The 14805-nt window shown below is 33.5% G+C and overlaps 1 protein-coding gene across 4 annotated transcripts in view; it reads right to left on the bottom strand.

The window, feature by feature from the left end:
* Nucleotides 1-14805, bottom strand: part of CNKSR2 (connector enhancer of kinase suppressor of Ras 2) — a 297547-nt gene that overhangs the window by 164320 nt on the left and 118422 nt on the right. For all 4 annotated transcript variants that reach the window (XM_015540102.2, XM_042974263.1, XM_042974264.1 and 1 more), the window contains exon 5: nucleotides 5854-5895. In XM_015540102.2, coding sequence (XP_015395588.2) covers nucleotides 5854-5895 — 42 coding nt within the window. The remainder of the gene's footprint in view (nucleotides 1-5853; nucleotides 5896-14805) is intronic.

Here is a 14805-nt window from a genome sequence, read left to right as displayed (position 1 = left end):
AGGAAAACTGCCACTGGAAAGTAATGGTAGTCTTTGTGATTTAATTTAGGGATACTGAGCTTGTCTCTTTAAGAAATGTATAAATGCAATGATATTTGCATTATCTTTCTGATTTATCCAATGATATTTATCTATTTGATTTATTTAACAACCCTCATTTAAAAAACAGCACTCATATTTTTTTAGTCTTCACTATCTGGGACAGGTTCAGTGTTTGTGCTTCCCCCTAAATTCTTATGTTGAAACCTAACCCCCACTGTGATGGTTTTTGGGAGTGGAGCCTTTTTGAGAGATGACTAGGTCCATAAGGGCAGAGCCCTCTTAAATTGGATTAATGTCCTTATAAGAGATCCCAGAAGACTCCCTGACCCCTTCCATCAATGTGAAGACCCTCTATAAATCAGGAAACAGGCTCTCACTAGACACCGAATCTGCAGGTGCCCTTATCTTGGACTGCCCAGCCTGCAGAAATGTGAGAAAGGTGTGTTGTTTAAGCCCCCCAGACTAGGGTATTTTTGTTATAGTACTGTGAATGGACTAAGACACCATAGCATCTGGTTTTGTTCTTCATCTCCAGCCCTTTGCTACCACAAGTTTCCTATTCTAGAATTTGAAACTTTTGCTTCATTTATTTAGTAAACTTACTCAAATCCATTTTTCAACAAGGTACTTTAGTGACCTTGCTGATTTAGAAATATCTTTTTGTTGCTCTCACACATGAATGATAATTTAGGTATAAACATTTTGGGGCATTACTTTTCTTATGGATTTTCAATCAGACAACAAAAAGAAAAAAAAAGGAATCCAAATCAGCATGGAAGAAGTCAAACTTTCACTCTTCAGATGACATGATACTCTATGGGGAAAACCCGAAAGACTTCCCCCCCAAAAATGCTAGAACCGATACATGAATTCAGCAAAGGAGCAGGGTATAAAATCAACATACAGAAACTGGTTACATTTCTATACACCAATAATGAAACAGCAAAAAGAGAGATCAAGGAATCGATCCCATTTACAATAGGACCCCAAACGATAAAATACCTAGGAATAAACATAACCACAGAGGTAAATGATCTGTATGCTGAAAACTATAGCAAGCTTATGAAAGAAATTGAAGAAGACACAAACAAAATGGAAAAAACATTCCATGCACATGGATCGGAATATTGCTAAAATGTAGATACTACATAAAGCAATCTACACATTCAATGCAATGCCTATCAAAATAACACCAGCATTCTTCACAGAGCTAGAAAAAACAGTTCTGAAATTTGTATGGAACCAGAAAAGACCCCAAATAGCCAAAGTAATGTTGAAAAAGAAAACCAAAGCTGGAGGCATCACAGTTTGGGACTTCAAGCTGTATTACAAAGCTGTAATCATCAAGACAGCATGGTATTGGCACAAAAACAGATATATAGATCAATGGAACAGAATACAGAACCCAGAAATGGACCCACAAACATATGGCTAACTCATCTTCGACAAAGCAGGAAAGAATATCCAATGGAATAAAGACAGTCTCTTCAGCAAACGGTGCTGGAAAAACTGGACAGCGACATGCAGAAAAATGAACCTGGACCACTTTCTTACATCATACACAAAAATAAACTCAAAATGGATGAAAGACCTGAATGTGGGACAGGAAATGATCAAAATCCTAGAGGAGAAAACAGGAAGTAAACTCTTTGACCTAGGTTGCAGCAACTTCTTGATGTGTCTCCAGAGGCAAGGGAAACAAAAGTAAACACAAACCTTTGGGACCTCATCAAGATAAAAAGCTTCTGCACTGCAAAGCAAACAATCAACAAAACTAAAAGGCAACCAACAGAATGGGAGATGATATTTGCAAATGACATATCAGATAAGGGGTTAGTATCCAAAATCTATAAAGAACTTATCAATCTCAGCACCCAAAAACAAAATAATCCAGTGAAGAAATGGGCAAAAGACATGAACAGACACTTCTCCTAAGAAGACATCCAGATGGTTAATGGACACATGAAAAGATGCTCAACATCACTCATCATCAGGGAAATACAAATCAAAACCACAAGGAGATACCATCTCAAACCTGTCAGAATGGCTAAAATTAAAAACTCAGGAAACAACAGATGTTGGTGAGGATGCAGGGAAAGGGGAACACTTTTGCACTGCTGGTGGGAATGCAAACTGGCACAGCCACTCTGGAAAACAGTATGGAGTTTCCTCAAAAAATTAAAAATAGAACTACCCTACGACCCAGCAATTGCACTACTAGGTATTTACCCAAAGGATACAAAAATGCTGATTTGAAGGGGCACATACACCCCAGTGTTTACAGCAGCACTATTGACAATAGCCAGATTATGGAAAGAGCCCAATGTCCATCGACTGACAAATAGGTAAAGAAGATGTGGTATCTGTGTGTGTGTGTATACACACCCAGACACACACACACACACACACACACACTGGAATATTACTTGGTGATGAAAAAGAATGAAATCTTACCATTTGCAGTATCGTGGATGGAACTACAATACATTACACTAAGTGAAATAAGTCAGATAAATATTTATGATTTCACTCATATGTAGAATTTAAGAAACAAAACACATGAACACAGGAAGGGAAGGAAAATTAAAATACAAACGGAGATGGAGGCAAACCATAAGAGACTCTTAAATACAGAGAACAAACTAAGGGTTGCTGGAGGAGTGTTGGGTGGGGGGATGGGCTAAATGGGTGACATGCATTAAAGAGGACACTTGTTAGGGTAAGCACCAGGTGTTATATTAAGTGATGAATCACTAAATTCCACTCCTGAAACCATTATTATACTATATGTTAACTACCTTGGATTTAAATAAAAAATAAAGTAAACAGAAAAAAACGATTTGTGGATTTTGTTTCATTGTCTTCTGGAAGTTATGGTTTCAGAGTAGACATTTGAATATAATATAAGTTTAATTTCTTTGAAGTGAAAACTTCCCATGTATCTCTTCTTACTAGTTAAACGTACTTGTTTCTTGACATAGAAACTGTAATATATTAACGAAAATATCTTGAAATCGTGATTTTTCCAATTCACTTTCTTAATTTGTTGAGAAATTCAATTTTCCCAATTTGTATTCCTAAATTATTCTATTATATCCTTAATTATTTCCTATTGTTTTCTTCTTTAGAAACTAATAATTAGTTGAAGGTGGGCTAACCATAATCTATCCTCTATAGCCATTATCTTCTCTCATTTTTTGTCTTTTTATTAATTTACTAATAATCTGAGCAATAAAAAAGTTTATTTTGTGTCTTACTGTTTCAATTTTCTGTAATAATTAGTATGCTTTTTACTGCTTTCAGCATGGTTTAATTTCTATTTCCATGTTCTCAGTTTTAAAGACTTTTTTTAGTTTATTTTGTGTTCAGTTTATAGTGGCCTTACTTTCTTTATAGTATGGTATTCTATTTTAATGCAAACAGTATTCTTTTGATTCTTACTGAGATCATTAAATAGATGTTCTTAATAAACTTATTTCATGGAAAAAGATTTTCTTCTGACATATGAGGGACAGTTCCCCTTCTCCTTCCCATTCTTTTTCTTTACTCATCCCTAAATAAAGATCTATTTCAGGAAAAGATACACCTCACAACTTTCCTAACTATCTCAGTTTGCGCAGCTGTTGAAGAATACTCTGATACTTGTGTTGCCTATGTAACTCCCAAGATAGAGCAGATTTTCATAAATGATAAGTTATCCTTCCTCTTTATAAATGCCTCCCCTAGCCTCCAGACAAAATATAGACATAGGGAATGGGTCTGGGCTGAGACAGTTGATGTTCTAGTGCCTATCTCAAGTTACTGTAATCTCTACTCATTTGTATGAGCACTCTGACTCAAGTCTCATAGGAACAAGGAGAACATTCAGAGTCAGTAACAATTTGATTCTAAACAAGTTATATCAAAACTCAGGCTTTTTATTTTCTGGTACACATAAATAAGAAAAAGGGAAAATAAAAAAAAACAAATAAATATTGGAAAGAAGGTAATGAGACTATAAACAATTGTACTTAGAAGAAATTAATATTTTCATTTTACACATTAAGAACAAAGTCACCTACAAATATCTAATCATTATGTTATATACCTGAAACTAATATAATGTTATGTGTAAATCAACAATAAAATTTTTTAATGGTTAAAATTTACCTTAAAAATATCAAAGACAAACTACTTGACTAAGGTCACTGAGATACAAACTGTTAGAATTAGGGTGCAGGGATGCCTGGGTGGCTCAGGTCATGATCTCGCAGTTCTTGAGTTCAAGCCCCATGTCCAGCTCTGTGCTGACAGCTCAGAGCCTGGAGCCTGCTTTGGATTCTGTGTGTGTCTCTCTCTCTGCCCTTCCTCCACTTGCACTCTGTTTCTCTCTCTCTCTCAAAAGTAAACATTAAAAACTTTTAAAAAAAGAATTAGGGTTCAGACAGTCCTTTAGACTTAACATGATTTCCTCTACATTACAGGAAACCTGGAAAGATACTTTACGAATATTTTGTTTTCAAGAAAGTATTCTAGCATCATATATACCAAGTGGTATAGTATACTATTTTATTATTTTTAAAAAAGAATTCTTATTGTGAGAAAAGTAGCACACAAGAATATAACCTTCTACTAAAGGCTAGCCCATCTTTACATTAAAAGGCTGGGAAGGGAGAAGTGGAAAGAGACAAATACCATGTGATTTCACTCATATGTGGAATTTAAGAAACCAAACAAACAGCAAAGGGGAAAAAAGAGAGAGAGTCAAACCATGAAACAGAGTCTTAACTACACAGAACAAACTGATGGTTACCAGAGGGGAGGGGTGAGGGGGATGGGTGAAATAGGTGATAGGGATTAAGAAGTGCACTTGTGATGAGCAGCGGGTGATGTGTGGAAGTGTTGAATCACTATTTTATAATACCTGAAACTAATATTACACTGTATGCTAACTACTGGAATTCAAAAAAAACCTTAAAACAATGTTAACAAAAAAAAATAAATAAAAGAATAGGAGAACTGTAAAAAAAAAAAAAGAAAGAAAATACAAGTGCTTTCTGAGCTGAACTATTTGGTTAATGCCATCCACAGTCTCAATCATCGTCAAACAGGATCTTTAAATTGTCACTAGCTTGAATGCAAAATTGCCGAAGTAAATATATAGCATTCATTTCTAAACTTCTTTAATGTTACTTATGTTGTCACTCATTTCTAACAGAGATGAAGAAGTTATCAGGACAGATGAGCATCAACCAAGATACGGATTTACAAAGAAAAGCAGTAAACTGTTCATTAACAAAAAAGGAGATACTTTTCTATAAAAGTATATTCATACTCCGTTTCTAGTAATATCTACAAAATGATTAACTGATTCAACAAATATTGCCAAATTAAAATTTGGAAGGAGGTTTGGGGAGTATAGAATCTGATCAAAGGCAGATTGATTATTTTATTAATTATTTCACCCAAATGATGATAGGTTGTTTACCCCATTATACAACCAAATACTTTTCTCTGGTATCTTTCTCAAATGAATGGTAAAAAATTCTGATTTCAAGTTCTCTCTTTTTCTAGATTCTTCATTATATTCCAACCTTTCTACATACTACAATCTCAAAATTTTTATCATATTATATGATATTTTCCTATTAGGATACAAAAGAATTATTTTAACTAATATAACCTGTTCTTTTATACTTTTTATGTTCTTTTGTAATTTTCCTATAAAATATACAGGTCTCATTTTTTATAGGCTACAGCTTTATATTTAATTACTAGCTAAACAAAGAACCGTTTTCTAAGGAAGATGAAAATAAACCCAAATAAACTTACCACATGAAGAATTTTATTCTCTGTTTCATACACAGTACAATCCTTTAAAAAAAGAAACATATGCATTAGTTTTCAAAACAAATCAAGCATTCCTTTTAAAATACTTTCTTAGGAAATGTACGACAATTTGAAAAAATCTTGACAATTCAAGCAAAACCAGCAATAAGAATGTGAATAAAATCTGGAAAGCTATATACCAAAATATTCATAGTGGTTAGCTTTGATGGTCAGTTACACAGGTATTCTTATATTTGCTTAACTATATTTTCTAATTTTACACAGAATACAATACAGAATAATATACATCAGAAAAAATATTGTAACCATTTTCTATCTAAACTTTTACATCTGATAAATACATTTCGTTGAAATATTTCCAACATTTCAAATACTAATTTATTATAGATTGGAACATTAGGAAAAATACCAATATTTACTTCTATAGTCATATCTTAATCTCAAAAATGCTTTTATATTTTCAATTATTTCCAGCTATTAAATATCCTTAATATTATAAAATTGGTACATATCAAGTTCATAGTTCTTAACATAAATTTGAATCCTTGAAATTGTAAAAAAATTATTTTAAAAAATCACCATTGTTTTTTTACCTGCAATTGCTAGACTTACAATGAGCAAACATATAGCAAAGTGATCTTTGCTTAGAAACTTCTGTTTCTATGGCTTAGTTTCCTGAAGAAATTCATAAAATGGGCATGACATTAGTAGTAACACAATAAGGGTGTTGTGAGGATTAAGTGAGAAGATGGATGAATGGCTTAGCACAGTATCTGGCATACAGTGATAAATACATTTTAACTATGAATTACTGTTGTTCTGTGTCTTTATTTTTAAAATGTAAACTAATTACCTTTACTTCAAAATAGAAAGTTAACTAATTATTATTTGGCTATCTAATTTTGAAAAAATATCCATGTTTCACAGTACTGCATATTTTAAGGAATGATAGCCCATTTCATCTCTTTCCCTGAATTTAATTTTAACAAAAAGGAATACTGTTGAACATAGTTTTTGATAATGCCATTTCACCACAATACCTTGTCAGAAGTAGTACATATTCTTATCAGGCGTAAAAGTTTTAAGGTTAAATATAGGTCTGATTAATTTCATAAACTAAATGAAATACTTAAGGATTGGGTCTTGCAATTCTGCAGGGCTTCTGTGCCAAAGAAGAAGTTTGTTACAAATATAGCCATATCTATGTCTTTACAAATTAAGTATGAATTATGTGTACAGAGGAAGAAAGGTATAGATAAAGCATTTATGTTGGAAAAGTGCACTGTACTTACATCAGAATTTGGAAGACTGCAATTTTATAGAATTAATTTCAGACACAATTACATTGGTAAGAGATGATTTGGGAAAAGTTGGAAAGTTGACCAGTTTCCCCAAACTGCCTCTACAACTTGCTTCAGCTATAATGGATACAAGTTTGATTATTTACCTACCTTCCCAGAAACAGAGAATATGATTAAATGTTCAGACTTCAAAGGAATTTTCCTCAAGGAGAAAAGTAAATATGATCTAAATGTATATCCTGCCAGTGATCACACAGCAATAATCACACAGAGAATAACTATTTCAAGTTCTTTAAAATATAATACTTTACTTGCATATCTCTAGTATGACATAACAAAAGAACTATTAAAATCTTACACTATCGTCAGCAATCATATTGTTGGTTAGTTATTGTTAGTCTGTTAATGTTTTGCTGAAACTACTGCATTTCATAGGATAAAGCAAATGAACAATTATGTGATACTACTATCATTCTATCATTTTTGGTTTCCTAAATAATTTTAGCATGAGACAAAGCAGATACATATATAAGAAGGTCAGTAAAACCTAGAGTCTCTTGATGCATCATGCACACACGTGTGTATGTACTTCTTAGGCCCACTGAAAAGACATAACTGAGTAATAAATAAACTCCTCACAGTTAGTGATTTTCAAATACCATTTCTTGGGCCTTTGGTTAAGGAAAATAGTGGATTCCAGATCTGGGATATGAATGTATAAGATGAGCCTGGATTATACTGTGACACACATAGAAAGAAGCTATCAAACTATACAAGGATTGTTTGTGTCAGTAGGACTCAGAAGTCAACATGAAGAGATTTTCACTGGCCAAAGATGGAGCAATTTGGGAATCTAAAAAAAATAATAGTTGCAATGGATGGAAACAGTAAACTAAATATTAGTTTTATTTATATTAATACATTTGATACTAAATTAAAAAATCACTTATTAGCTTTACAAAGTCCTTTTTAAATTTTATTTTGAGAGAGAGAGAGTGTGTGTGTGCATGAGTAGGGGAGGGGCAGAGACAGAGAAAGACAGAATCCTAAGCAGACTCGGTGTTGTCAGTGCAGAGCCTGATGCGGGGCTTGATCCCATTAACCATGAAAACATAGTCTGAGCCGAAATCAAGAGTTGGTTAAACATCTGACTTTGGCTCAGGTCATGATCTCACGGTTTGTGGGTTCAAGCCCTGTGTCGGGATCTCTGCTGGCAGCTCAGGGCCTCGAGCCTGCTTCAGATTCTGTATCTTCCTCTCTCTCTGCCCCTCCCCTGCTCATGCTCAGTCTCTCTCTCTCTCTCTCTCTCTCAAAAATAAACATTAAATATATAAAGTACATCCAAATATATTTACTAATGCTTGTGTAATACTGAATATATTAAGCAAATTGGACAATGCATAATAGATGTACTTTTCCTCTTGTTTCGGCGAATATTAATCAACTGTCTTCATGATACAGAGATAAATAAAACATGTCCCCTGACTTGGAAAAACACAGTTTAAGGAGACAGGCATTCACATAAGTAAGTTAAAATATGTAGAATTCCAAAGTCTTCATGAAGTTTGTTTCAATAACTTTATAAGTATAAATGCGACAAAAATATACAAATCCACATGTCAAAGGTCAATTATTTAAAATTTTAAAATATTGACATATTTCTCATTAAAATGCAAAGTGACCACTGTGTTGTGCTATACACTGCTCAAGTCAAATTTCAAACTTTGTAGAATTTTTCATCAGCTGCTGCTCCTCAGTGACTAAAAGAAATACATCTATAATCCAAGCTTTAAGATTATTCAAAGAATGAAGTACTGATCCATACGTGATAATTCTGACATGACTCCAAAAGACAAAGTCTAAAAGAGATACATCAGGTGACTGAGGCGGCCAAGGTTTTACATCAGTCGAAAAAACTGTCAAAAATATTAAAATTAAAAACTATTTGAAATAAACAATACTAAAGGACTATAAAAGAAATTGAAATAATTAAATTTTCAAAGGATGTGTGTGTTACATTTATAGCATATTCACACATGTGAACCTATTAAAGCTTAAATCTGTACTAACATATTTGGGACACTCACAATTACTATAATAAAGGCAGGATCATAGGGCTGGGCAAGCAGAGGAGAAAACAACTAACTCTGCCTTAAAAAGAATTAGTAAAGGCAGCTTTAATTGGGTTTTGGAAAAAGTATGTTTTTAGGCAAAGAAAATAAAGGCATTACTGCAAAAGCAATAAAACTGCACTCAAACACTGTTAAACTACTGCAGTAGTTTTCAGATTTTACTCTGTATACATGTAACAATCACTTGGAAAGTGGGTTAAAATGCATATTCCCAGGTTCAGCCCCAGATACACAGATAGGGTAGACCTGGAGTGGGGGTCCTAGCATGATTTTGATAAAGATGGTACTGTGAAAAACAATCTATTTTATGGGAAATACTGTGATAGAAGAATGCCAAACCAAAAATGATCAAAAATATAAAATCTGTAAGACAGTAGACTGATTCAAAAATAGTATCTGCTGGCTCATTCCAATTTTCAATTCCTCAGAGCTTTGTGCTTTTGTTACACATTCCCCAATTTATTGGTTGGTTTCTCTTTTTTCCCTCCTATTAAACTTATTTCTTTCTTTAATCACTTACTACTCTGAATAACTGCTTCTACTTGTTTATATCTCTGCCTTCTTTCAGCCAGACTGGCCTGTTCATTACTGAAAGCCAAAGGCTTTCACAAAGGCTGGACACAGCATAATAAAAACAAAACAGAACAATACAAAAAAAGTATATATTAACCTGCTATTTTATATTAGGGAGAAGAATAGAAACTAAATGACTGTGTTTTATTTAGTTAAGCTATCATGTTAAGGAGTTCATTTTATCATGCTAAGTATTTAAATAGCCCTAGGTACCTTAGGGGATTAATTTTATTAATAAGTTATTTTATTTCCATCCAGATGTGAATTAAAATATTTGCTTCTCAAGTATGGTTTTATTAACACTTAGGGCCAAATATTTTCCCAAAAGATCATACCCCAAGTTTTACAAAGAAAATAGCACTGAATATGGAGAAATCCACATTTTTGACAACCTATTCATGCTAAGGAAAGGTACACCTCTGACGTTCCACTTATTTTTAGGTTAGGATTAAATTTAGATTTTCAAACCTGGATTTAGAGCTATGCCACTATATACTCCCAGGAATTCTCTTCAGAAGCTCATGCTGTCTTTTACTATGCATGCAAAATGACACTTGCAATTTCTTCTTTATCCTTTTATACATAATGCTTCTACAAACCATGTGATGCACATTTAAATGCATCAAATTCCTAACAAGACAATATTCATAAAAATAATGAGTGTTTATTCAGTTTTCATCATTTTTTCTTTTTGAAAAGTATAAGTGTGCACAGAAACTGTCTCCCACAGATGAGCTATGTACTCACACAGGATCATAATCAGTTATAGTTTTTGTGAAACAGTGATGCAATTGCCATACTGAACAAAATACAAAGAAACACTTCTATCCTGTATGTTATCATTGATACTTCATACTTTGTAGACAATTTTAAGCAACCTGGGGTCAAGATGTTCAGTAAAAGTAATATTTCTCATCAACTGTGTATTAGAGTCATAGGAACAGGTCACAGGTTATTAATACTGAATACATAAAGCAAGAGAGTGAAGGGAAATAGTGTATGTCTCAAATGCTGTATATAATTATATTTCACAAAACTTTGGAACTATAAATGCCATAAATTTTCATATGTCTCTTTTTGGTATATTATAGTATACTTGTACAAATAATTTAAGAATATTGTTTTGCTTACATGTAGTATTTAAATGATTCATCTATGCAAAATTTTAATAATGGTACCATCGTACCAAATACTTCACATATTCTATTGCTAAACTATCAAAATGTCTTCAATGCTTAAGTAACTAATTCATGAGTTACTGTTACTTTTATTCATTCACTCATTCATTTACTCAAGTCACAATTCCATTCACCAAAAAAGGTTTTTTTTTGCACATCTTCTAAATGCAATTCACTATCAGGCACTATTAAGGTGATCAAAGATAAATTAAACTTGGTCCTTGGCCATCATCAATTATTTAGTGGAGAAAACATTCAAATAATAATATAAGGTACATGACAAATGCTAACAGAAGATCCCATAAAAAAGGAGATAAATTCTAACTTGTTCACTCTGGAATGACCTTCTAGAGGAGATATTTTACTGACTTTAAATAGCTTTTAAATCTGTAAATTTATTAGGGGATCACAGGGAAAGACCATTTCACTTTGTGCAAACATGATTAACAAGGCATAATCAGAAGTAAGCATACCAGGCTATAGCATAAGATATGTGGAATGAATGCAACAGGAAAGAAAGCCTAGAAAATAACACGAGGTCATATTGTGGAGAGCTACCAATGCTAACCTGGAGAAGTTTTGTTTTGAAGGGAATAAAATTTTTATTATTCTGTAATAATTTATTTTGAAGTCCCATTCCACCAGGATTGCACTTAACTTGATCAACTGATAATTTCTTGTGATTTTATTTTGGGAGGGGCTGAAGTCAGGGTAGCTTACATAGTGCCATGCCTGGTGTTAAAGAGCAATGATAAAATGGTGAGTGAGTGTATCAGGGTAGGGGGTGGAGAAGTGAAGTCCAAACTCTCTGGTCTAGCTAACAACTCTAATAGGTATCTCTTCTTATTCATTTTCTAACAGTTCTTTTTCCATTCCCGTGGAGGAAACTTTCACGTCATGTCTCAGATAAGGAATCTCTGCAAAGCTGTGTATCTTCCTAAATATACCAAGTAGACATTTCATCTCTAGGGAAGATGGAGGAGTATGTACTTTACTCTGATACAAGGAAGCGCTCAAAGATGTCTGAGCATGGGAACTATGTGATCAAATACATGCTTTATGAAAACAATGGGGAAGAAATTGTGGATTTGGAAGAGAAAAAAAAACTGAAGGCAGCAAGATCAGTTGGAATGCTCTTTCAATAGAAAATATAATATATAATCAAAGCTTGAACGGAGGTTATGATGGTGGAAGGGGAGATGAGGAGAGGTGGATGTCATACATGTAGCCAGGAATGAGAATTGGGTGACTGATACATTAGACACAGAGAATAATGTGGAGAGGAAAGTTAAACATTACTCTAGGGGCTCAAACCTGAGCAAATGGATGAATGGCCGAGTAGAGATGGTAGAAGAATATTTAAGGAGAATAAAATAATTATATTTGGGGCATGTGAAATTAGAAGTGGCTGAAAGGTCATTTTATACAAAGTTGTCCAGTAAGCAAGTAAAAAGCTGAATTGGATCTAAAATAGAGTCAGATCTGGGAGTATTTACACTGAAGTGATAGTTAAAGGTACAAGAAAACAACAACAAATCCATTAAAAAAGAAAATGTATAGTGAGAAGATAACTGAAGACTGCTCAGACAATGCTAGTATTTAGGAGCAGTAAGGAAGGGTTAGTTGCATAGCCAGGAGTACATGGAGAAAGTGATGTTACAGAGACATATTTATTAAAACTTACAGTGATAATAGAATTATCCTAATTATTATGTTCTATGTCTGTGCTGCCTAAAATTTAGTAGTTTCTAGGCATATGTGGCTATTGAGCAATTAAAATGTGCAAAGGAGAAAGTGGATTTGTAATTTTATTTAGTTTTAATTAATGTAAATTTATATTTCAATTGCCACATGCAGTTAGTGGTCATCATGCTAGTCAGAAGGTCAGGTCTAGAGAAATATACTATGGTCCACCCAACAGTAACAAAATGGGAAGCCATTTAACAAGAATTTCAATGAAATAACAATAAAAGCAATATCTGAAAAGAAAAACATGAAGAAATTTAGTTCCCAGTTATTGACCAGATGATTCGCTTTCTTTTTTCCCTTTTGCAAGAGCAGATTCCAGTCTATTGTGACATTTACAGTAGCAGCATAGTATCATGAAAGCAATTCTCTTTGTAGGATGATACACAGAACAGAGCTATTGAAAGGAATTCAAAGTAGTCATCACCTAGCTTTGTGGACACAGAGAAGCAGTGCTAGGGATAAAAGATTTGCAATGGATGGAAGATGAAAGTCCAAACTAAATTTGGATTCATCAAAGACCAAAAGCTGACTGGGTGCTCTGAGTGAAAAGAATATCCATAGTGAATAGAGAGTCACTGGTCTTCTTAAATGTGTTTTCAAAATGCTACTGTTTAATTTCAGAGCTATAAATGTCCTTGGCAAACAAGGTAGACAGAAGCATAATCATCCCACAAGTACATCCCTGGCAAACCCTTCAACATTTTGACTGGCTTAATGACCACAAACTTGTTGGAACAGTCTTCTTGCTGTTGTTTTGGGAATGAGAAGAGGAGAATTCATGAAGGATGGTATCTACTGAAATTTTAAAATGACCCATTTGAAAAGAATTGGCTAAGATTTTCATTAGGTCAAATAAGGTATCGAGTTGTAACATAAAAAGAGCAATAAGCAAGGGATGGGAGGAGAATGTGAGTGGGTATGACCTTAGAGGTTGTCTATAGTCTTTCTGTCAGTGAATATAGCCATATTCTTCTGCACCTTGCACCATATTGCTCTTCAAAATTCTGCTCCAGTTCTGCCCCAAGAGGTCATCTAAAATGAAGCCCCATCTGGCTTTAAGTATTCTAGCCTTTCACTTGACAATGAAATACTACTGTCCCAATAGTTGAATGGGTGTAGAAACTAATCTTTTAGCATTCAGGGACTTGGAAACGCAGGCAGAAGTAAGGCTGTTTTTTCAGCATCCAAATGGCTCTTTAACAAATCCAAAAACCACCGAGGCTTGCAAAGATTCAAGTGTCAAAAGGAATAAAAAGTAAAAATGTCAATTCAAGGTATAAATGACCAGAAAACTCATTAGGGTTAGACTGTGATCCCTGTAACTTTAATCACTTTGTTTTGACAACCTGAAAAGGCAGTGAGCTAATCCCTATTATGAGCTAAGTTTGTTTATTCTGCATGTCTTGAGTCAAGACCCAAATATTTTTGAAAGGCCTATCTGATAACTACTAACTGTACATTTTTTAATGTTTCCACCAGTTATTTATTTGTTAGTCTTAGTCTCTCCCATTAGACTGTCAGGAAAGGAACTGTCTCCTTAATTTCTGAAGGTGTTCTGTACACTCTATAAAGATTGTCTGAATTTATCAGTTATGAATACTTTATTCCATTGATTATCTATTTTCACATTCCATAATACACATTTCACATTGGCTCTACAGATTAAATACACAAATGAAACATTTAAAGCCATTTTTTCAAAAACAGAATTTCTAATTGCCAAACTAGCACAGTACATTTAGTTTCTTTACACTCTCATTTTGTACAAAAATAGACTGAGTTTCAGTTTCAAAATAATTTTAAATATGAGTTTAGTTTTAAACATTAATCTGCATGATCTCAGCAGATATTTTCAACAAAAATAATTAGATTTTCTCTGCATACAGACTCATATTATGTAAAAGATATCAAGAATTTATATTCATACAATAAAGCTAACATTTTGTTGTAATAAAAAGCTACAATAGATTCCAGATGTTCAAGTTACTTGCAATAATGACC

This window comes from Panthera tigris, chromosome X, assembly GCF_018350195.1.
Source record: "Panthera tigris isolate Pti1 chromosome X, P.tigris_Pti1_mat1.1, whole genome shotgun sequence".
Classification (NCBI taxonomy): domain Eukaryota; kingdom Metazoa; phylum Chordata; class Mammalia; order Carnivora; family Felidae; genus Panthera; species Panthera tigris.
Note: the sequence above shows the minus strand (reverse complement) of the source record. Positions and strands in the feature narration are given on the sequence as shown.